Here is a 23,504-nt window from a genome sequence, read left to right on the forward strand (position 1 = left end):
TATCTAAGAATCCATGACAGATTTAATGTTTTAACCAACCATACCTTTCAGTCTTACAATTACATAGTTGCACTCAAAGAGAGTTTGAGACTATCCAGTTCCTCCTGAGAAAGCCCAGGTAATCAGCATTTTAGGGGGACAGCCCAAAGCAATGGCTCTCAAACTTTAGTGTGCTTCAGAATCACTTACAGTACTCATTTCAAAACATACTGCTGAGGCAAACCACTAGAATTTCTGATTCAATAGGTCTGGGATGGAACCAAACAATATGCATTTATAACAAGTTCCAATCTATATATATAAAGGAGTAATATGCAAATCGACCGAATGGCGAACAACCAGAACCGCTCGACCAGCCACTGTGAGGCGCACTGACCACCTCTAGGTACCTCCCCCCCGGCCAGTAGGCTCTGATCGCCCGATGGCAAATGGGGAACAGGGGGGTGGGGGAGTGGGGGTGGGGTCGGCTGCCAGCAGCCAGGGAAGATGGCCCTGATCACAGGACAGGCCTAGGGACTGTACCCGTGCACACATTTCGTGCACCGGGCCTCTAGTGTGGTATTTAAGCTGTAATTTGGGGACTACACTTAGAATTACCAGTCTAAAGCAGTGCTACTTAGATTGTGGTGCTCTAGAAGTTGTAAAGCAATGTGACAAAGTAATTCTGTCTGTTAAAACTAATGATCAAAAAGTAGTGGCCTTGTAGTTGCCACATCTTTCTTTGAATTTTTCTAGTAATTCATTTTTTATTACACTTAAGAAAAGTATTAGCAAGCAATGAATTATTTTTTTAAACTGGTCTTTCACCACAAAATTCGAGAAACATCAGCGTAAAGAATATGGTATCTAGCCATCCCTCTAGTATTCTAAATACCATCTTTGAAGGGAAAGTTACATTTATTTAATTAACTTTGCTTCCCAAAGAGATACATCAGGTTTAGCTGAAAATCAATGAAACAGAAACTCACTTTATTAAGCTTTCTATTGTTCTGTATTTAAGGGCATTTATTAATCAGGTAAGTGCCCCTCTCTATATATAAAAGCCTAAGCGACCGAATGACCAGTTGCTATGACGTGCACTGACCACCAGGGGACAGACGTTCAATGCACAGGATCGGGCTCCCTCCTGTCTGGAACCGGCCTACAGGGATGGGGCCTGTGTGGATAGGGCAGAAACCGGCTATCCAACATCCCGAGGGTCCTGGACTGCGAGAGGGCGCAGGCCAGGCTGAGGGACCCTAGTTTGCAATATATTCCTTTTAAAATTTATTAACAGCCCTAGCCGGTTGGGCTCTGTGGATAGAGCGTCAGCCTGTGGACTGAATGGTCCTGGGTTCGATTCTGGTCAAGGGCACATGCCGGGGTTGCAGGCTCGATCCCCAGTGTGGGGCCTGCAGGAGGCAGCCACTCAGTGATTCTCTCTCATCATTGATGTTTCTATCTCTCCCTCTACCTTCCTTTCTGAAAGCAATAAAAATATATATATTAAAAAAAAAATTATTAACAGGATAAAGATTTTTCTCTTCTGAAAAACATGTGTTAAATTTTAAATAAGAATTGGATCACCCATAGCTTCTCCACCTTTCTTAATGGCCTATGGGAATGTAAAAAAGAAATGTGGGTGAGGGGGTTATAATGGCCTGAACAACTGATATTTTAGAAAAAATCTAAAAGTGAAAGCAATCTTATTGGGTAGAAATATTTTACCACAAGCATTACTGTATAATTCTAGAACATTTGACTTACAGATCAACTTTGGGAGAACTCAATTATAAGTTACATAACACTAACTTGTTTCACTTGATAAAGTAACTAATGCTTACTTTTTAATCTAATTATTGTTTTGAAACCTTGTTTTAATTTGAGAATTTCTGAATACTGATTAAGACCTTTAACATTAACACTACTTCAGGAAGGTGACAGTAACATCAACGTAGCTTGATCTTAAATATTTTTATGCAAGAATGGAAATGAGCAGTAGTAGAGAAAATTTAAAACAGTAGACAAAATAAATTATTGATACTTGGCTTTAAAAAGCATTATTTGATATTCAGTTAACCTATTAATAACAAAATCATTTCTGAAATTACTTTGCATTCCTTGAATACTAAGAGTAGATAGATAACCCATACAGAAATTTTCAGGATACCTAAATAAAAAAATAACCAAGAATTAGATCACTGGTTATGAGAAAAAAAGAAATAACAACAAAAAAGGCAAATGGACTTATTCACCAGATAAATTACACAAAATTATACAAAAAGAAAATGGGCATTGCTTACCCACCCACACAAAAAATTGTGCCAGGCTAGATAGCACTACATTGAAGAAATGCTTGGGAAGTAATTCCTTCTTAAACTGATGCCAGAATAATTAATGAGCTAGACTCCCCAGACATGAGTGGGAGTGAGGCTCTTGGGGCACTGTGAAAAGAAGTATTTTTAAAAGGCTCCAGGGGAAGATGGAATGTGGAAGGCTTCATTGGCATGGAGTTATAGTTTTCAGGTTGCAATATTTTATTTCCCCCAAGCCAGTCGTGAAAGAGGAGCAGCTGGGTGTTCAATAGAGTCAGAAACAAGGTTAGTGTCCAGAGTTTCTATTCTATAATAGTTGGTTGTGGTTCAGTATTTAGCCCAGGTTAAAGTCCATTAGTGCAGCAGTTGCCAACCTTTCGGACCTCAAGGACCACCAGTAGTCCGCAGGCCAACGGTTGGCGACCGCTGCTCCAAAGGTTTCATTAAACCAGCGGTCGCCAACCTTTCGGACCTCATGGACCACCAGTGGTCCGCAGACCACCAGTTGGCAACCACTGCATTAGTGCATAGTGGAGTTCAACATGGCGTGTGCCATGTGGGCACAGCACAGTCCCCTGCAGTAGAAGCCCCAAGAGGGCCAGTGTGTGAGAGCCAAGAGAGAGAGAGAAAGGGAGGCAAACTCTCTTTGTTTGGAAGTTTATACATATAGATTTTGCCTGTTTGCAGTGGCTACTGACTTGGGGTTTTTCAGATGTGATTGCCTGGCAATTAGCCTCCCACATCACTCAGACCTTATTGGGCCTTTGTCTAGTCCAGTGATGGCAAACCTTTTGAGCCCGGAGTGACAGCATTTGGAAAAACCCTAACTTAACTCTGGTGCCGTGTCACATATAGAAATTTTTTGATATTTGCAACCATAGTAAAACAAAGACTTATATTTTTGATATTTATTTTATATATTTAAATGCCATTTAACAAAGAAAAAGCAACAAAAAAATGAGTTCACGTGTCACCTCTGACACGCGTGTCATAGGTTCACCATCACTGGTCTAGTCCCTTCCCCTATCAATCAGTGGGGAACACACTTGGAGAATGTTAAATGCAGCTTTTTGGCAAAGCTATGTAAATGGCATGCCTGTATCTTTTGGTCTCCCCTTTCACTCCTTTCCTGTTAAATAATAACCAGGTTATCATATCATTAGCAACGCTACTATATTTGAAATGGGCAGTAGGCAAAAAGTTATTGCCACAAGTAAATCACTATGAAACAATCATTTGAAGAAGGGCAGAACACTGAGAATTTATCAATATCATCTCGGAATTTTAAAAATGATACTGCATCTCCCAGCCCCATTTGAGAATGTCATACAAATGTGTCAATGCCCTAAGTATGGTAAAGTGAAGGAGGAGGTGGAGGAAGATGAAGAAGTAGAAGAAGGGGAAGAAGAAGGAGGATGAAGAACGGGAAGAGAAAGAGTAACAAAAACAACAACATCTGCTCTAAACCAAAGCTTCTCAAATCCTAATGTGCATTTGAATCACCCAGGATCTTTCTAATTTTTCTAATTGCACATTTTGATTCATTAGGTGTAGATGGAACCTAAAATTCAACAAATTTAACCCTTTGCACTCCGAACCATTCTGGACATTGGCTACCAGCTACTCGACGCTACTTTGCGGCGGAAACGTGCATTTACAGACCCTCGTATTATTTAGTATAATTTTGGAGCCAAGTAACGTATTATAATGATATTGGACTTATATGAATTGGGTGACATCGAGGAATGTATATTTGCAAAAAAAACAATATTTTATTGTTTATAATTTTATACAGTATGATAAGTTTTGTAACACTCCCCAATATGCATTGCAGGCTGATTAGTGCATGTTTGACAGTAATAAGTGGTTTGACGCCTGCCACCAGGTGTTTTCCTGTTAGAACACACAATGCAGTCCCGTTTTCTTTGTCCCACATCGGGAATATGTAGTTTATTGTTTAATCCGACACAAAACCCGCTGACATTTCTTGTATATATCTTAGTAATTTTACGATATTTTGATTTAATTTCTTGTGCCATTTCAAGATAAAACTTCAGGGAAACATGCATGTCTCAAAAAGTTGCGTTGAAAAAACTCAATTCCCCGTAATCACTAATAAACTGCAATGTCTCCTGAGAGGGGACATCCGAGTGATATGCTAGAATTCCGATGTCCCCTGAGAGGGGACAGCGGAGTGCAAAGGGTTAAGGAGCTCCTCTTAGGTCAGCGGTTCTCAACCTGTGGGTTGCGACCCTTTTGGTGGTCAAACGACCCTTTCACAGGGGTCGCCTAAGACCATCCTGCGTATCAGATATTTACATTACGATTCTTAACAGTAGCAACGAAAATAATTTTATGGTTGGGTCACAATATGAGGAACTGTATTTAAAGGGCCAGAAGGTTGAGAACCACTGTCTTAGGTAATGCCCAATCCACACCAAACTTTGAGTAGCAAGGTTGTAAGCTATGTAAACATCTCAAAAAAGGTGTCTTTATGGTATATAATTACTCTAAAAAAGTTTGATCGTTTTAAGTTAAACCTTTTAAAATATATATTAGTAAACCATATGATCAAGCCATTTCACCCCCAGATATTTAACGAAAATAAATGAAAGCAGATGTACACACACAAATATTCATAGCAGCTTTATCTGGAAGAGCCAAAAATCAACCAACCAATAAAAGGATAAATTATGGTATAGCCATAACATGGAATACTACTGAGCAATAAAGAGGAATGTATTATTAATAAATGCTATCATATTTATGAATCTCAAAACAATTATGCTGAGTAAGAAGCCAGACCAAAAAAGAATATATACTATGATTTCATTTATATAAAACTAGAGGCCCGGTGCACGACATTTGTGCACTGGGGGGTGTGGGGGTCTCTCAGCCCGACCTGCACCCTCTCCAATCTGGGAGCCCTCAGGGGAGCCCTCTCCAATCCGGGAGTTCCTGTCTGTCTTTGCAATCATATGAGCAAATTGTCTGAGACCCCAACTCAGTTTGGTTTGTTGCTCACAGAATAATAGAGGCATTTTTTTTTCTTTGCTTCATTGGTGGAGATTTCCTGGAAGTTTTAGGATATCTTCCCTTTAATTTTTCTTAGACACTCTGATTTTACTTATGTCTCTCACCTTTGCTTTCTCTCCATCCCCTACCACAACAGTAACTTGGTCCAGGCTCACTTTGCTCTAGTGTCTAGGAGACCCATCTGCCACCAGAAATACGATTCCCAGCATTCCAGGTGCTTCCGCGCTCTGGGCTTCTGCTTCCGGTCCTGGGGCTGCCACCAAAACTACTACTCCCAGAATTCCTGGTGCTCCCCACGATCTTGGTTTTCCCTTCCTGCTCTGTCTCTGTCCCATGGCCTCCCACTCTGCCAAGTCCTCCAAGCCACCAGCTCTCCCTCTCTGCTCTCTGTCTGGTGGCTTGGGGAGCCAATTTCCCCAAGCCGCTCCACTCTCCGCCCGGTACCTGTGTATGCAAATTAATCTGCCATCTTTGTCGGGTTAATTTGTATACTCATTCCTGATTGGCTGGTGAGCGTAGCGGAGGGACCGTCAATTTACATGTTTCTCTTTTATTATACAGGATTCTAGAAAAAGCAAACCAGAACACAATGCCCAATGCATTTCCTTCTATCTGGCTGACCCTGAGTTATATCCTATATAATAAAAGGCTAATATGCAAATCAACCGAACGGCAGAATGACCAGTCGCTTTGATGTGCGCTGACCACCCAGGGGCAGACGCTCAATGCAGGAGCTGCCCTCTGGGGATCAGTGCACTCCCACAGGGGAAGCGCACTTAGGCAGAAGCCAGGCTCACAACTAGTGAGTGCAACGGTGGTGGCGGGAGCCTTTCCTGCCTCCATGGCAGTGCTAAGGATGTCCAACTGCCGGCTTTGGCCTACTCCCCACAGGGGAGCGGCAGTTGGGCATCCCCTGAGGGCTCCCGGACTGTGAGAGGGTGCAGGCCAGGCTGAGGGACCCCCCCTCCCCCGACCGAGTGCACGTATTTCGTGCACCAGGCCTCTAGTTCTTTAATAATAAACCAGTAATCTAGCAAGTAAAATGTTTCTCTGAGTTCTGTGAGCAGCCAGATACTGATCACTAAAACCTCCAATCTATAACCAGTCAGTCATAATTAAACCCAGGTGAAGGATCACTGAAACCTCCAATCTATAACTGTCAGTCGAAAACACAGGTAGCAATCTGGGCTTTTGATTGGCAACAGATGCTATTTCCAGATAGTGTCAGAACTGAGTTGAACTGTAAGATAATCTGCTGGTGCCAGAAATTGCTTTGGGGGAGAGGGTAGAAGTATCAGAATAAATGCCAAAATCAGATATCCACAACAGTATGCCTATCTATACTAATAATAGCCTAGTTGGTCATCACGCTCTCACACATCACACCCTCATGTCGTCACAAGATGGCCACGCGCACAGCAAAGGCGGGGCCTGGCAGAGGAGGCGGGTCACAGCAGGGGAGGGCAGTTGTGGGTGATCAGGCTGGCAGGGGAGCGCAGTTGTGGGCAATCAGGCTAGCAGGGGAGGGCAGTTGGGGGCAATCAGACTAGTAGGGGAGCAGTTAGGCGTCAATCAGGCCAGTAGGGGAGCGGTTAGGGGGCGATCAGGCTGGCAGGCAGAAGCAATTAGGGGCAATCAGGCAGGCAAGTGGTTAGGCGCCAGCAGTCCCGGATTGTGAGAGGGATTCCGGATTGCGAGAGGGTGCAGGGTGGGCTGAGGGACCCCACCCCCACCTCCGTGCATGAATTTCGTGCACTGGGCCTCTAGTATTAAGAATAAAAGCCTCCCTCTTTTGGGGGAGGTGATGGTGTAAAGTGACTTAGAAATTCCAAGTAACGACTGAAAAGTATTGTAGAGTAGGTAATAAAACCAATAGTGACCCAGTGACAGAAATAATAGAAAGCAATAGTCACATGAAATAAAATTAACATAGAAATTGATAGCTTTTTAAAATACAAGCAATAACAAGTCATAAGGTATAATGAAAGAGGAGATGATATTTACAATAGCGACCAAATAGGCAGAATTCCAAAGAATAAGCTTAACCAAAAATAAACAAAACCAATAAGAAAACTGCTCCTGAAAGATATAAGTACACTTCAACAAATGAAGACATAAACCATGTTCTTGGATAGGAAGTAAACATCACAAGGATGTCAATACTTTATAAAGGTACTAGAGGCCCAGTGCACAAAAATTTGTGCACTCGGGGGGGGGGGGGGTCCCTCAGCCCGGCCTGTGCCCTCTCGCAGTCTGGGACCCCTCAGGAGATAACGACCTGCTGGCTTAGGCCTGCTCCTGGGTGGCAGAGGGCAGGCCCAATCCCTAGGTGCAGCCCCTGGGCAGGCTCAGAGCAGGGCTGATTGGGGAGTTGGGGCGCCGCCCCCTGTCACACTCAAGGCAGGGTCGATGGGGAGGTTGCGGTGCCACCCCGTCACGCACAGAGCAGGGCCAATCAGGGGGTTGGGGCGCTGCCCCCTGTCATGCACAGAGCAGGGCCAATCAGGGGGTTGGGGCACTGCCCCCTGTCATGCACAGAGCAGGGCCAATCAGGGGGCTGGGGCGCTGCCCCCTGTCACGCACAGAGCAGGGCCCAACAGGGGGTTGGGGAGCTCCCCCCGTCACGCACAGAGTAGGGCCGATAGGGGAGTTAGGGCACTGCCCCCTGAAACACACAGAGCAGGGCGGATCAGGGGGTTGGGGCGCCGCCCTCTATCACTCACAGAGCAGGGCCAATCAGGGGGTTGGGGCGCCGCCACTGTCACACTCAGGGCAGGGCCGATGGGGAGGTTATGGCTCTACCCCGTCACACACAGAGCAGGGCCCGTGGGGGGGGGGGGGGGGGGAGTGGGTTGGGGCGCCACACCCTGTCACTCACAGAGCAGGGCCCATCAGGGGATTGGGGCGCCTTCCCCTGTCACGAACAGAGCTGGGCGGATAGGGAGGTTGTGGCCCCGCCCCGTCACACACACAGCTGCAGGGCGATCAGGGGGTTTGGGCGCTGCCCCCTGTCACGCTGATCTGGTGCCAAGAGGCCTCGCGGCTCCGCTGATCCCGGTGCTGGGAGGCATATTACCCTTTTACTATATAGGATAGAGGTCTGAGGGCCAGCTGGTTTGCCCTGAAGGGTGTCCTGGATCAGGGTGGGGGTCCCCACTGGGGTGCCTGGCCAGCCTGGATGAGGGGATGATGGCTGTTTGCAGCTGGTCACACACCCTTCAGGGTGGGGGTCCCCACTGGGGTTTCTGGCCAATCTGGGTGAGGGGCTGAGGGCTGCTTTCAGGCTGGCGGTTGTTGACTGAAGCTCCCAACCGCTCCTTTTTTTTCCTCTTTTTTTTAATTTTATTCTGGGCCAGCTTTAGCTCTGGCTCTAGCTCTGAGGCTTCGTATCTGGTTTGTTTGCCGTTCTATAATCAAAACAATGTATAACTTCAGCTCTGAGATCCCGGCAGGCTGAAAGCTGGTTTCTGGGGTTTTATTTAGCTTCTACATTTGCAACATAGTACATAGTTGCTTAGAGTTGCAACTCAGAGGCCGGCAAGTCAGGCGGGGAACGTTGGAGTCTGCAGTCACTGGAGCAAGCAAGCCTCATGTTCGCTTCCAGCTGCCTGGCTGCCGGCCGCCATCTTGGCTGACAGTTAATTTGCATAAGGATATGCTGATTAGCCAATGGGAAGGGTAGCGGTCGTACGCTAATTACCATGTTTCTCTTTTATTAGTGTAGAATATAGTGAATCCCAATAAAAACACCAAACTTTTTTCTAGAGTTAAACAAAATTTATAAAGTTCATATGGGAAAATAAACAAGAAACTATCGTTAGAAAAACTCTGAAAAAGAAGAACAATAAGAATGAGAGAAGTTACTAACTCTTCCAGATATATTTTAGAATGATAAAAATAGATGAAATAATGAAATGATTAATGATTAAAACAGTAAAATTTTTTTGCACAATGAAACAAAATATAAAGTCAAGAAATAAGCTCAAATGCCTAAGAAAATTCAAATATGGTGAAAATGGCATCTTAAACCAGGGAGAAAGTATTTTTTTTTAATGATGTTTGGACAAATGAATATTCATTTGGATAAAAAAAATTGGATCTACAGAGTAGTGCACACTAGAACAAACCATATTAAATTCTAGAAAAAAATTTGAAGTAATTAAGGACCAGAGAAAAGGGGGGTGGGGGGGATGCCTTAACACTAATTTAAAAACCAGAGCCTTTTTTAAGAAATGAAAACTTTCTATTTTGTCCTTTTAATGTTCTATTTAGTGCTATGATTTTTGCATTTTAAAAATTATTTCATTGTTTACATCCCCCCCCCCCCCGCCCCTCCCGTACCCACAACTGTAGTGCTGCAGTGCTGTTTAGTGTGCCTAAGCACAAGAAGGCTGGGATATGCCTTACAGAGAAAATATCGTATGTTAGACAAGCTTTATTCAGGCATGACTTATAGTGCCAGTGGCCTAAGTTCAATATCAATGAATCAACAATATATATTATATAAAGTATCTTTAAACAGAAACATATGTAAAACAAGGTTATGTATGCATTGATTGGTTGATGAAAATACACTGAGACCAACCCTAGCAAGTTTGGCTCAGTGGATAGAGCATCAGTCTGCAGACTAAAGCATCCCAGGTTCAATTCCGGTCAAGGGCATGTACCTCAGTTGCAGGCTTGATCACGGGCCCTGGTCGATGTGTCTCTCTCACAACAATGTTTCTCTCTGTCTCTCACTCTCCTTTCCACTCTCTCTAAAAATCAATGGAAAAATATCCTCAGGTGAGGATTAACCAAAACACACACACACACACACACACACACACACTCTGAGACCAGAGGCTTACAGGAACCTAACCCTGTATTTCCTCTAGGAGCAATGGTTCATTCACTGTTCATAGCAAGTCTACAGAACATAACTACTGTGAAATATAAAAATCCACTGATTATGTACTAGTATGTGTGTGTGTCAATGTGTACTTTATTTTGGTTGTGTACACATACACACACACACACTGTCACAGCCAAGAGGTTGAAAGCCAATGAATTAGAGCACAGAAATTCTGAATGGAATGGTAAAATGGCAAGGCAGTCAGGAAGGGATCATAGGCATGCATGCTAATCATTTTTTCCTACTTAAAAAGTCAAAATCAGCCATAAAGGGTAATTCGGTTGGTAAATCTAGGGCAGTGGTTCTCAACCTTCCTAATGCCGTGACCCTTTAATACAGTTCCTCATGTTGTGGTGACCCCCAATTTCATTGTTACAAATTGAACATAATTAAAGCATAGTGATTAATCACAAAAACAATATGTAATTATATATGTGTTTTCCGATGGTCTTAGGCGACCCCTGTGAAAGGGTCGTTTGACCCCCAGAGGGTCTCGACCCACAGGTTGAGAACCGCTGATCTAGGGTAAAGCCCAAACATGTACTTTAGAAAAGCATCAAGATATTCTGACGTGTGGCCTAGATGAGAACCACTCTTCTCCCTCCTAACCTGGTGGCTCTTAAAGTGCTGTTGCTGGGCAAGCAACATCAGATCACCTGGGAACTTGTTAAAAGTACAAAATCCCGGGCCCCACCCCAGACCTACTAAATCCAACACTCTGGGAATCACCAGTGATCAGTGTTTTAACAAGCCTTCCAGGTGATTCTGATGCATGCCAAAGTTTGAGAATCCTGACCTAATCTTTTATATTTATTTTACAGATATTTTGAAAGCCCTGATGAAATCTGCTAAGATGGCTGAGGCTATCTATAATAATAAAAACGTAATATGCTAATTAGACTGGAGAGCCAAACGACTTTCCAGCCGAAGCCGGGGCTGCGAGGACCAAAGCAAGCCGTTGTGGCTGCTAAGCCCCTTGCACCAATTTCATGCATCGGGCCTCTAGTTTCAAATAAAACAGAAGGGTTACTGCTATTGTTACGCTATTGAAGCACCTATAATGTACAGACAAGCTTCTTTCAAGTAGTTTCTTTATGGAGAGTGACCCTGTGCTTTAAACCAAAATCAGTAAAAGCTGCAAATTATTTGTATCAAGCAACACGGTTTCTTTAGGCCCGTGGTCAGCAAACTGCGGCTCATGAGCCACATGCGGTTCTTTGGCCCCTTGGGTGTGGCTCTTCCTAAGCCTTAGAGTACCCTAATTAAGTTAATAACAATGTACCTACCCATATAGTTTAAGTTTAAAAAATTTGGCTCTCAAAAGAAATTTCAATCGTTGTACTGTTGATATTTGGCTCTGTTGACTAATGAGTTTGCCGACCACTGCCAAGCCATCCTCCATAACACCAAATTTCTTGTCCTCAGAACTCTTTAAAACACTGGTGGTCCATGAGGTCCAAAAGGTTGGCGACCGCTGCTTTAAAAGGCACTACTCTTAACACCAGCATGCCTTTCCTAAAAGGTGAATCTACACTAAATCACAAGAATTCTAATCCTCTAACAACTCTCCTGGGCATCATACACTTTCCAATATGAAAAAATATCTATTAAAAAAAACCAACAACAACAAAAAACACCCCAACAACTTACAGCATTCTGGCATATGGACATAATTTTTAAACTGATTTGTAAAAAGTATATTATACTCAATTAGCTATTATTACATGAATCCACATATACTCTTGTTCAAATTGGTCTCTTGTGTCATGAAATTCCACAGTACCATTTTTATCTTCCACATAACACATTAAGCCTCATACAGAGTTATCCGTGTGCAACTCTTTTGTATGGGACTGGAAGCTGCTTGAAGACAGGTACCACATTTTACCTCTTTCCATGTCTAAAGTACACAGCAGGTACTGTTTATCACATCAGCAAATATTTAGTGAGCAGCTACCATATCTCATTCACTGTACCACATGAGATACAAAGGAAGTACAGACAGTCCCTGTGCTCATGGAGCTATTTATTCAATGAATAAACATCACAAACATTACACTCAAAGGTTGAGAGTGTAGTCTGTAAGAAAGATCCAGTTTACGAATGTGATGCATGCTCTTTCTGATCCAAGTTGCTATTTAAGGCCATTTCAGATTGTTTAAAAAAAATTAGAGACACTTAATCAATAGTTAATCTGACTTTAATATTTTATATATAAAAAAATAAATAAAAGTCTATGCACAATGCAAGGCTTACTGACAACCAAATTCCCACATGGGAATAACAGGTTAAGGTTTGATATCCAAACTCCAAACAATTTATCAGAAAGCTACAATTTGCGAATTTCTCAGAGATTTTAGAGGGAAAAAATTTAAAATAAAAGTTATCTGACATGACTGTAGATTAAGGAATTAAAAGATTACATATCACTCATAAAATGAATACAACTAGAGAAATATTTGTCTATTTCACTGAGGAAAAAGCATGTGTTTAAAAATTTCCTAGGACACACACACAGTTACCTCTGTAGAATGTCTGGGGACATGGGGAAGATACTTTTTATGTATATCATTTTGTGCTATTAAATTTTTATATTTAAATAATGTGGATCTATTGTATTTCAATTTTAAAAAGCTAGGAATATTAAAATCTCAGGGGGACCACTTTGTAAAGTATACGGTAATAAAATCTGTAGCCTGACTATATATTTGGGAGAAGAATGACACAGAATGGGATTGTCATTTGGTTCATGGAAATTCTTCTGAGGAGTTCTGAACCACAGGTTATAGATTCCCCAAAACATTCACTGAAAAACCTGAAGAACCCAAGAACTTGGGTGAGAAAATAATCCTTTCTCTAATTTCACTAACTTGTTACATATTTAACATTTTCTTTTATTATTAACTAGAGACCCTAGTGCATGAAATTCATGCACCCTCTCACAATCCAGGACTGCTGGCTCCTAACTGCTCGCCTGCCTGCCTGCCTGCCTGATCGCCCCTAACCGCCTCTGCCTTGGCCCCCACTGCCGCGGCTTCGTTGGGAAGGACGTCCAGAAGGTCATTTGGCTGTCCGGTATAATTAGCATATTACCCTTTTATTATTATAGATGTAATTAGACGACAGTGGTATTAGTAATCCTTCTGACTAGCAATACAAAAGCCACAGATCTTTTGTCATATTACAATGGTTGCACTTGTCAAAATATTGTTTATACTCATCATTACTTCAAATTTAAGACAATTAGACTCAAGTCTGGATCCAGTTACTAATGTGTTAAATATGTAAATTAAGAACTGTTTTAATATTGATAACTACATTTCAATATAATTGGTTTATTTTATTTTATGCATTCAAATATCTTCTGAGGAATTTCACCAGACAAAGGAGTCTAAGTCACAAAACAGGTTAAGAAGCTTGGATAATAGTTCTCAAATCAAGTGCAATAGCCCCCATCTGGAAATAGATGGAGGAAACATTATGGGATTATTACAATCATTATGCTACTAGAAATTAGTGAGCAGGAGACTGATTAATAACCTTCCTGATATGCCTTCCCTGAACAACTAACTATGCACAAACATCAAAAAACATCCCAGCCAAGAACAATCTCAAGAATCAAGTAAATGTCAGCACTATCCTCTTCAGTACCATGCTTTTCAAAATTTCCAAACTTAAGTGTTCACCTCAGGCTTCACTGGTATATTAAAATGTATCACTTCACTTGCTTCTGCCCTCTAGTGTATGCCACCCACTGAACAGATTTTTACCACTAAAACCTATTTTCACACATCAAAAACTAATCTCTCTAACCTAAAACAATAACAACACAAAACCTACAAAACAAATACAATATCAATTATTCAAGACTCAATTATTACTCCAAGGATTTGTTAAAGATTTAGTTCTCTTGGCTATTAATTTTCAGTTTTTAATTTTTTAAATCAATTTGATTGTTAGCTGCTCTGCCAGAAAACAGAGATGAAAGGAGAAAAATAAAGTATCAATTTGCTAATGTCTATCAGATGTAAAAATATATTTAATTGGCAGAAGAAAAAAATGTGAAACTATACCACAATAATGTATGGAAATACTCTGTATATTTTATTCTTCCATATTATTATTTATTACTATTTATAATTCTGTATAACTAAAAATTACCAGTAATAAATAATAGCAATTGCCTGTAGAAAGTACTAACTTAGGTCTTTACAAAAAATAAAAAATAAAAAAAAAAACCTTTAAAGTTACCTTTTTTAGATACTTCTCATTAAAGTATAAAGAAATGTTATTTAAGAAGATAAAGTATTTTATCTTGCCCAGAGGGAAAGTGACAGAGGCCAAAATTGGAAACTAAATCACAATTTGGAAGTTCCAACAACTTCATCAGATTAGTAGTACCAACTTAGAGTTGCTTGCAGACTCCCCAACCAACAACTTTATCCTTTGCCCACCAAAAAAAGGGGGGTGCAATAAGAAAGCTGGAGGTAAAGATATGAGGATATGAGTTAGAGAGCAAGCAAATGGGCTGACTCTTTCACTCTGCATTCCTCAAACTGCACAGTATTACTAGCTGACAAGACAAAAGACACCTAAAAGCAGATATATGAAAATGGTGCTAAAAAGAATCTGGCAGTGACTGCCATCTTCTAGTATAAATCTCAAAAGCAGCAGTACTACATGATGAGTAGGCAAACTGAAGGCCTGTTCCATTTAAGTGTAAACAACACAAAACAAAAACAAAAAAAAGAATCAAGGATCAGTCGTAAGGTGAGATCAACTAATCAACGATGGACCTTCTGCTATCTACACTGTCTCCTTCATGGCTTATTCCTACCTAGTATCCTTTCTACCTCAGGTAGTCCCCTTTGCATCTATTACAGTTTTTCCACCTCAACTGTATTTAAAATGAAATAAAGATGCAGTGCAGTGTTTTTAGTAATACAATCAAACTCAATCCCAGTGGCCATGCCTAAATTATAAACTTTTTATCACCTAAGTGCCTCGGTAGGTATCTGAGCTGAATAAAACAAAGACATGATACCTTCCTTAAAATATTTGGTTTAATTGGAAAAACAGGTGTCTTTTCTCTCACTTGTGCTCTCATTGTCTCATACATATATCTATAGCCATACACACACACACACACACACGAGATATTAGAAAATTAGAATAAACTCAAGTAGTAGGGGTTGAAAGTATGCCAAAATTCAGAACATTTACAGCAACGAATAAGAGTAGTAAAGATAGAAAAAGAAAATCTTATGAAAGCAAGGGAACTGATTATAACCAAAACTTAAGGAGTGGACTGCCCTACTGATCTCTAGGGAAAAAAAATCAGTGTCGGATTGTGGGTAAATGTAACCGATCCTCATTAAAAAAAGGACTCTAAAGGCGACAAATGTACTACTCTTTGTAATACTTTAAGCAATAAAAAAAAAGCAAAAAAAAAAGGACTCTAAACAAAATTGACAGCATTTACAATAGTGTTAGAGTTAAACCTTACCTATTAACATATATTTTCCTAATATCTAGTCTCTCATTTGTTAGTTCTAGGTAGACATGTTGATTCACAGATGCAGTAATTTTTAGGTCACTCAGTCCAATTCTATTTCACAAATGAGAAAACTAAGAGCCAAAAAGGCTAAATAACTCCTTTGAGATCACACAAAATTCATGCCTTGCTATTTTGAAAATTAGTAAGTGTGAAAGGTTTGTTTTCTTTAAAGGGATTCTGGAGACTTCTTTTATAGTCTCTAATTCAAATTTCATCAAGAAATGTATACATTCAAATTATTCTAATCTCATTAAAACACCTTACAACCCTGGCCGATGTGGCTGTGGTTAGAGCTGTGAGCCCATACACCGAAGGGTCGTGGGTTCTATTCCCAATCAAGGGCCTGAGTTGCGGGTTCCTCCTCATGCCCCCAAATACGCCCCCCCCCTCCCCCGCCGAATCAGGATGCATGCCAGAGACAAGGAGTCAATGTGTGCATCAGTATTTCTCTTCCTCTCTCCCCCTCCCCCCCTTCCACATTCTCTGAAAAGCAATGGAAAAAATATCCCAATAAAAAAAAATAAAACACCTTACAAATTTAAGGTTTGTAAAAACACAAGTATACAAATTCACCTTGGGTCAAACCATGAATTTAAACAATTTAACTCCACAACTTTTGATTATGATGCTATATATCCACCGGAAGATCTCTCAGGGCAGCTCCTGGCTAAAACCCCATTCCCAGGAGGGTAGCTCTTAATAGCACATGTATACTAACTCCCCCTGTCCTTGACTGGTAGACTTAGAGGGAGACAGATACCTGATGCAGGCCAAACCAATAACACTCCATCTCAGGAATCTGGAATTTTGAACTTAAAGAAATATAACATTGATGATAATAATAGCTAACACTTATTATATGCTGACTGCAAGCCACCAACTATCCCAAGCACACTACAATTCATCCTCCCAATAACTCCATTAGATTTCATAGATGAAATTAACCTGCCTGGTGACTCAAACCCATACAGTCTGGCTCCAGAACACATACATGTACCTAACCACTAACCTATATTACTTCTCAAAAGATTGGGAATTATTAGAATGATATGAATGTCACCATACCTGCCCTGATTCTTGGCCTTCCCAAATCTTGACTGTTCACTTCTTTCTTGGGAGTCTGTGAAACAACCTCCACGAATGTTAAAGAAACCAGACTTGGTTTCTGTTATTTGAAACCAACCTACTGATCCCACAATCAAACATTTTTAGGCCTCATTTTTAGAGAACTGATACTGATGAAATCTAAACTTACACCACAGATAGATCATGCCTCTGAATTTTTAAAAAAGGAATGTGTTTACAAAAAGAATTCACCACAAAGTTTCTTTCATAATATTCCCTGAGGCAGAAGTTAGCACCTCCTCCATGCCTATGAGATATTAAGTGATAGAACAATAGAAACGTAATAACACTTAGATATCATCTGCTTCTCTACACACTCATTTTACAGATGAGCAGTACAATGGTGAAGAGAAGAGCCCAGGGTCATGAACCTATAGAGCCCGAGTTCAGGTACCACCTCTATCATGTTCTAGTTTAGATAGGAGCACCCTTGTGCAAGATACTTAATTTCTAAAGGCTCGGGTTCTTTTTCCGGAAAAGATATAATAGCAACCACCCATTCTAGTGTTATAATGAGCTCTAAACCATCTACTGAGTTTAAGGAAGCGCCTGGAACATGCTCAACACACTCAATAACACACACTCAATAAATGGTAGTGATGAACAACCAGAGGTTCAAAGAAGGTAGGCAACTTTCCCAGATCACATGGCCACTTAACAACAGAACTAAAACTTAGAAAACAGATTTCACACTTGTACCTCAATTCTTTCTTCTACACCATCCTACAAACTGCTGGGCCTAACATTCAAAACTCTGTATAATCTGGCATAATCCTACCCTTTTTTCAACCTAGTCTCCACTGCAACAATTTTATTCATTCAATCACCAGATATTTACTGAGTGACTTCTAGATTATAAACAGTATCTAGTGCTGAAGATACAGCAGGAAACAAACGGAGGGGAAGAAATAAAAGTCATCTGCATGTCCAAAAAAAGGAGAAAGATCAAAGAGAATGACATGCTCAGAAATGATAGACTGCAGCCCCCCTCAAGATTCTGTAAGTAGGGGAAGGATAGACAAGGATAGATTAAAAAACATAACATCCAAGAAGAGCCATAGCCAGGTGGCTTGGTTGGGTGAGGATAAAAAATATATGTAACATGCATTAGTCTGTGTAACATCCATAGAACTAGTTTTGAGTATTTCTGCACTAAATATTTGCTTCAACATACCCACACAACCAAACCTGAAAGTCCAAATTGTTAAATCCCTCTCCAAGGAGCCTTCTCTATACTTTCCAGTAACAGTTTTCTCTTACTCCTCTTAACTGCACCAACAGTTAACTTTTTCTAATGCTCTTTTAATGTCTTTCAGGCTGACTTAACCTGGTAGTTTTTGCTAACTTTCCAAATACATTTTTGACCTCAATGATTCATTTAAGTTCCCTGAAGTCAAGATCAGTATCATATTCTTCTTTTAATCCTAACATCACTTCAGCACACAGACTTACACACATTGATATACAGAACCCTTTCAATAGTTCCCCAATCTCTTATTTAGGTAACACCTGGAACTTAGATGATACCTGGCTGGTATTTGCTTTTATTGGGGAAAAAAACACCCCAAACCAAATGAAAAACGCTTAATGTTTTTACAATATCAGTTTACAAAACTGCATTTTATACCCTCTTTAGAACCCCCTATTATGAAACATGAAATATATTAGTACCAAAAATAACTTTGAAATGGTAGAAAGATTGAATATATTTCTACTATACCATTCAAAATATCACAAAATATTAAGATGACAAAAATTAGGCAACTAACATATGAGGGGAGAAATGGCAATTTAACTCAGTCATGATGTTTTTCTTTAAAAATAAATGGAATCACATGCTTCATGTAGATTTTGGTTCATTCCAGTATAAAGAGATCTTACACAAATATACCTATGAGAGGGGTAACTAACACAAATAAAGACTAATACTGCAACCATACCTATCTATAAAAAATTCTATATTTAAAGAGGCCTGACTCAAGAGGGAAAACAAATGAGTATTTAAGTGTACACAGTCCATCAAAATAAGAAACCAAAAAGAATCCCTGGGACAATACCAAAAAGAATCCCTGGGACAATAATGTACCACATTGTGCTAACGAATTTTACACACACACACACACACACACACACACACACAGTGTTTCATAAAAACCTAGCTCTTGGTATAGAAAACGAAATAGAAGCTCATTCAATACTCAGCAAACATATATCAAGCATAAGTTACGTGACAGGCACAGTTCCAGGAACTGAAATATGTTAAGGAGCAAAACCTGCAAAGATCCCTGCCCTTATAGAGATTACATTCTACTAGGAGAAAATATAATAAAATAGGATAGTTTCCTACAAGTTTATTATATGGTTAGGATAACAAACACTCAGATAAACATAATGGTGCCAACATAGGGAAAAGCAAAGTTAACAGACTTACAAAAAAAAAAAAGAGAAAATTTGAAAAGCCAAGAGCAAAAGTCAAAGTGATAAAAAAAATTACACTACTTAATTAAATATTTTAATCAAATCAATATCATTTACGGTTCCCAAAATTATAAAAAGTACTTTATTTACAAAAACTACAATTAACGTAATAATCGTTCGTAAGATAATTCGGGGTTCTGTAACAAGTCAATATGCAGCATAGTGGTTATGAAAATAACCCAACGTTAACACTAATAAACAAAATTGTGCTGGGGTTAATTAAGCATTTATTTTTCATATATTTTTCATATATCAAAAATAACTAACTGCAAGTTTTTCCCCCTAAATTCAAATAAAATACCAAGACACATGTGGCAAACTAAGGACCTAAAGCAGTAACTAAATAATAATGCTGATCACTGTTTACAAACAGTAACATATCTTCCACCGGCTAATTATTCATTCTAGAACAAATTTTTTGATTAAAGTTTTTCCCAAACCAAAATAATGGGATCCAAGTAGTTACATACAGTACAAGGTGGGACAAAGGTTTGCAGTTGTTCGTATGGAAAATAATACAATAACTAGTAAATAATACAAGAATAAACTGTCTCACGTTCTCACAACTGTACTTTAATTAAGGCTCAGAAGCCACCTTTCTTTTGGGGTCAAAACCCATAAAATAACATTAACAGAAACTTAAATTTGTGGAATCCAAAGTTGTGTTATTTAAAGTTCAATTCAATTAATTCTTGTACATACTATAACTTTATTTTAATTATCTTTCCCATGGAACACTGAGCTAAGTTAGAAATAAGTTTTATTCAAACAACCGAAAGACTTTTCACATCTGACTTAATTCTAAACTTTCAGCATAAATGTTGGGCTTTCATCTTATTATTTACTTAAAAGACGTTGGAATGTTCTTCCTGATAGTGCGGCCACATTCATTTTCTACTGAAAGTGCAAAATTTTCAAGTAATCCAACACCACAGAGAAATGCGATTAAATCACAGCAGAAAGCGATGGCAGGGTAATATCATGAGGCCAGAACTCGAGCAGCCAATCAAAGGCATAAAAGCATTTCCTGCAATATTAATAGTCAAAAGAGAAAACCAATCACAGAAACCTCGCGCCTTCTTTTGACAGGCACAGAAGCGAGGGAACCAATCCACGAACACCCGGGGTTGACAATAAGGCGGGACTGCAGGTTCATTGAAGAAATTCTGGAGGGTGCAGTTACTATAAACTTCGCATGCAAGTAACACCACTCCGGTGTCATAAACACTGTCAACCCAGATGAAATTCAACCGTATGCAAAAATTTAACCCATCGGGGAGGAAAAGCAGCCATTGCCAAAAAAAAATTAAAAAATGCAACTGTCAATTCAGACGCACCAGGTCAACTCCTAAAAGACTCCCCACCCCTCCGATGACAGTTCTCGGGGAGGCGGCCCGGGGACAGCACGCAGCCGGCGGCTCGCTGCTGCGCGTCCCCGGTTCCCTCCGAAGGCTGCGCACCCCGCGGGCGCCGTGCGCGCTGGGCAGGCAGAGCGAGCGAGCAGGTCCCGGACCCTCAAACGCTACAACCCGCCGGGCAGTCGCGGCCTCCGCCCTCCCCCGGCGCCGTGCCGCCCCGCCTCGGCCCGCTGCACCCCCACGGGCCGGGGGGACGACGATTACCTTGTGCTTTCCCTTCCTAAGTCATTTCAAAGATAACCCCATGCCAAACTAAATTTACAAGTTTGAAAAACAAAGCTTTCCCAGACACAGGATCCCTCTCCCCTTAGTTAACCCAGGGTCGCGGGTGGGAGAGAAAAAAAAAAAAAGGTAAACAGAGGCCCTACGCCAAGTGCGGCCAGAACATTTCCCTGCGCCATTCCCAGCCGCCGCTTACGGCAAGGCCCCCTTACGGCAGCGTAAGAGGCGCAGCGAGCTAATCACAACACGGGGACGCAACAACATGGCGGCCGCGGCGGGCGCTGCGCCGGCCGAGAGGCTTTACGCTACTCCGCCGGCGTAGGGGCTCCGGCGTTGGAGCGGCAGCGGCGCCCTCCAGCGAGCGTAAAGCGCGCTGTGAATGGCGAGGCCCGACTGACAAAGGGGAGGGGGGAGGAGGGAAGGGGGGGGTAATAAACACTTGAGTCCCTACCGATTCCTCCTCCTTCTCCATCCCGGTGGGCATCTGGGGCACGGCCCGGTTGATGGAGACGCAGTCGTTGAGATCAGGCATGTCCTTGCCGCGGTAGATCGGCAGCGGTTTGGCGGCGTCCAGCGCCCGCGCTCGGAAGGAGAGTTTACTCATTGTCTCCCCGCCTCACAGGAACAGCCCGGGCGGCGGCGGCGGGGCGGGTGGGGAGGGGGGGAGGACTCCCGCCGCCTCCTCCACCTCCTTCCTCAGTGCAGCGCGGCCGGCCCGCTCCTCCTCCTCCGCCGCACGGCCCCCGGCCACAGCATGGGCGCCCACCCGCCCGAAAACAGCCCCCCGCCGCCCGCGGCCGCTTCCCAACACTAGATCCGCCGCTCGCCCGCCCGATCCGCTCCCTGCGCCATGGCCAACATGGCGGACATTACCACCGCGGCGGCGAGCGATCCCGGCAGCCCGCGCGAGAGCGCGCCCCCGCCGCGGGGACGCGCCCCGTCCGCCCTCCCTCCCTCCTTCCTCTCCCTTCCCCTCCCTCGCCTGCCCACCCACTCGCTCCGCGGCGCGGCCGGCCCGCGGGAGCGTGCTCCGCCTCGGGCGCCGGGCGAGAGGGGCGGCGGCCCTCCGCGGGGCGGCCCTCCGCCGGGCGGGCGGCCCGCGCTCTCGCCGGCGGCAGGTGCCAGGTGCGCCGGTGCCCCGCGCCCCGAGCGTGCGCCTCTGCCTCTGCCTCTGGCTCTGCCTCCGCGGCCGCGGCTCCCGCTCGCCGGGCGCCCGGAGGAAGGCGCCGGGCAGAGCACCGCCGAGCGCGCGGAAATGGGCGAGCGCGCTGAAGTCTGCGAGCGGGAAGGGAGGTGACAGCCGGGCTGTCGCTGCGCCACCAGCCCGCACTCACACACTTGCTTTTGCACTTATGTGCCGACTGTTAGGACGCGGTGCAATGTGGCGCGCTCCTCCCGGAGGCTGCATCCTCGCAGACCCGCTTATTTACTTATTCGTGCAGCGCTGTCTCCAGGCGCGCCGAGCGCCGGCTGATTTGCAACCTCCGGTTCGCTGGTCCCCGGGAGGAGCGAAAGGTCCTCCCCGGCTGCCCGCGGGGCGCAGACCTGCCGAGCCCGCCGCCGCTCCAACGCGCCCGCAGCCCCGGCCCCCATCCCTGCAGCCCCCGCCTCCATCCCACAGCCCCGGCCCCCATCCCCGCAGCCCCTCTTTAGAGCCGACCGAAAGCCCTCTCCGAGGTGAGGAGCCGCTGCTCGTCCTCGCCTGCGCGGGGAGGATGTCATGGCAGCTTCGAGGGTTAATGCTGGCGGCTGCCAGACGCAACAAGTGCACTTGAGCCTGTCACCCGAACTATGTAGAGTTATTTAGCGGACGGTAGACATTCCTCTGATTTCAAAACTATTAAGAGTCCTTGAAAATTGAAGATCAAGTGTAACTAAGGCAGCGAGATTTCCGAAGTGGCAGAAGGGTGGACAGTATCAGCTACGGGGAAAGACGAAAAGAAGTTTGAGATAAAGTTCCTGCCCGCGTGGAGCTTCCACATCGGTGGGCTGACAGGTCGTTGGAAAGATGGATTAACAATAAGAGCCGCCCTAACCTGTTTGGCTCAGCGGATGGAGCGTCGGCCTGCGGACTCAAGGGTCCCGGGTTCGATTCCGGTCAAGGGCATGTACCTTGGTTGCGGGCACATCCCCAGTGGGGAGTGTGCAGGAGGCAGCTGATGGATGCTTCTCTCTCATCGATGTTTCTAACTCTCATTCCCCTTCCTTCCTCTCTGTAAAAAAGTCAATAAAATGTATTTTGAAACAAACAAAAAACAGTTAAGAGCCGCCAACGGTGGGAGAACCGGGCAACTGGAAAGATAAATGGCAGCAAAACAACAAACAAACCACAAGACGACAACAACAACAGTGTGAATACGTGGAGAAAACGATCCAGGAGATAACACAAGGCAGGAGGACATGATTAATTACCGAATGAGTTGTACTGGCAATGACTGCCGTGCGAGTTCGGAGAAAGGAGGCATTGCGTTAGCCTGAAC

At 43.0% G+C, this 23,504-nt stretch overlaps 1 protein-coding gene across 3 annotated transcripts in view; it reads right to left on the minus strand.

Annotated features, from left to right (window-relative positions):
* Positions 1-21,906, minus strand: part of EPC2 (enhancer of polycomb homolog 2) — a 121,963-nt gene extending 100,057 nt beyond the window's left edge. For all 3 annotated transcript variants that reach the window (XM_070423043.1, XM_070423042.1, XM_070423041.1), the window contains exon 1: positions 21,476-21,906. In XM_070423043.1, coding sequence (XP_070279144.1) covers positions 21,476-21,628 — 153 coding nt within the window. In that variant the 5' untranslated portion in view covers positions 21,629-21,906. The remainder of the gene's footprint in view (positions 1-21,475) is intronic.
* Between the last annotated feature and the right edge of the window lie 1,598 nt (positions 21,907-23,504).

This window comes from Myotis yumanensis, unplaced genomic scaffold, assembly GCF_028538775.1.
Source record: "Myotis yumanensis isolate MYYU_CA2020_CCGP unplaced genomic scaffold, mMyoYum1.0.hap1 SCAF_8, whole genome shotgun sequence".
NCBI classification, from domain to species: domain Eukaryota; kingdom Metazoa; phylum Chordata; class Mammalia; order Chiroptera; family Vespertilionidae; genus Myotis; species Myotis yumanensis.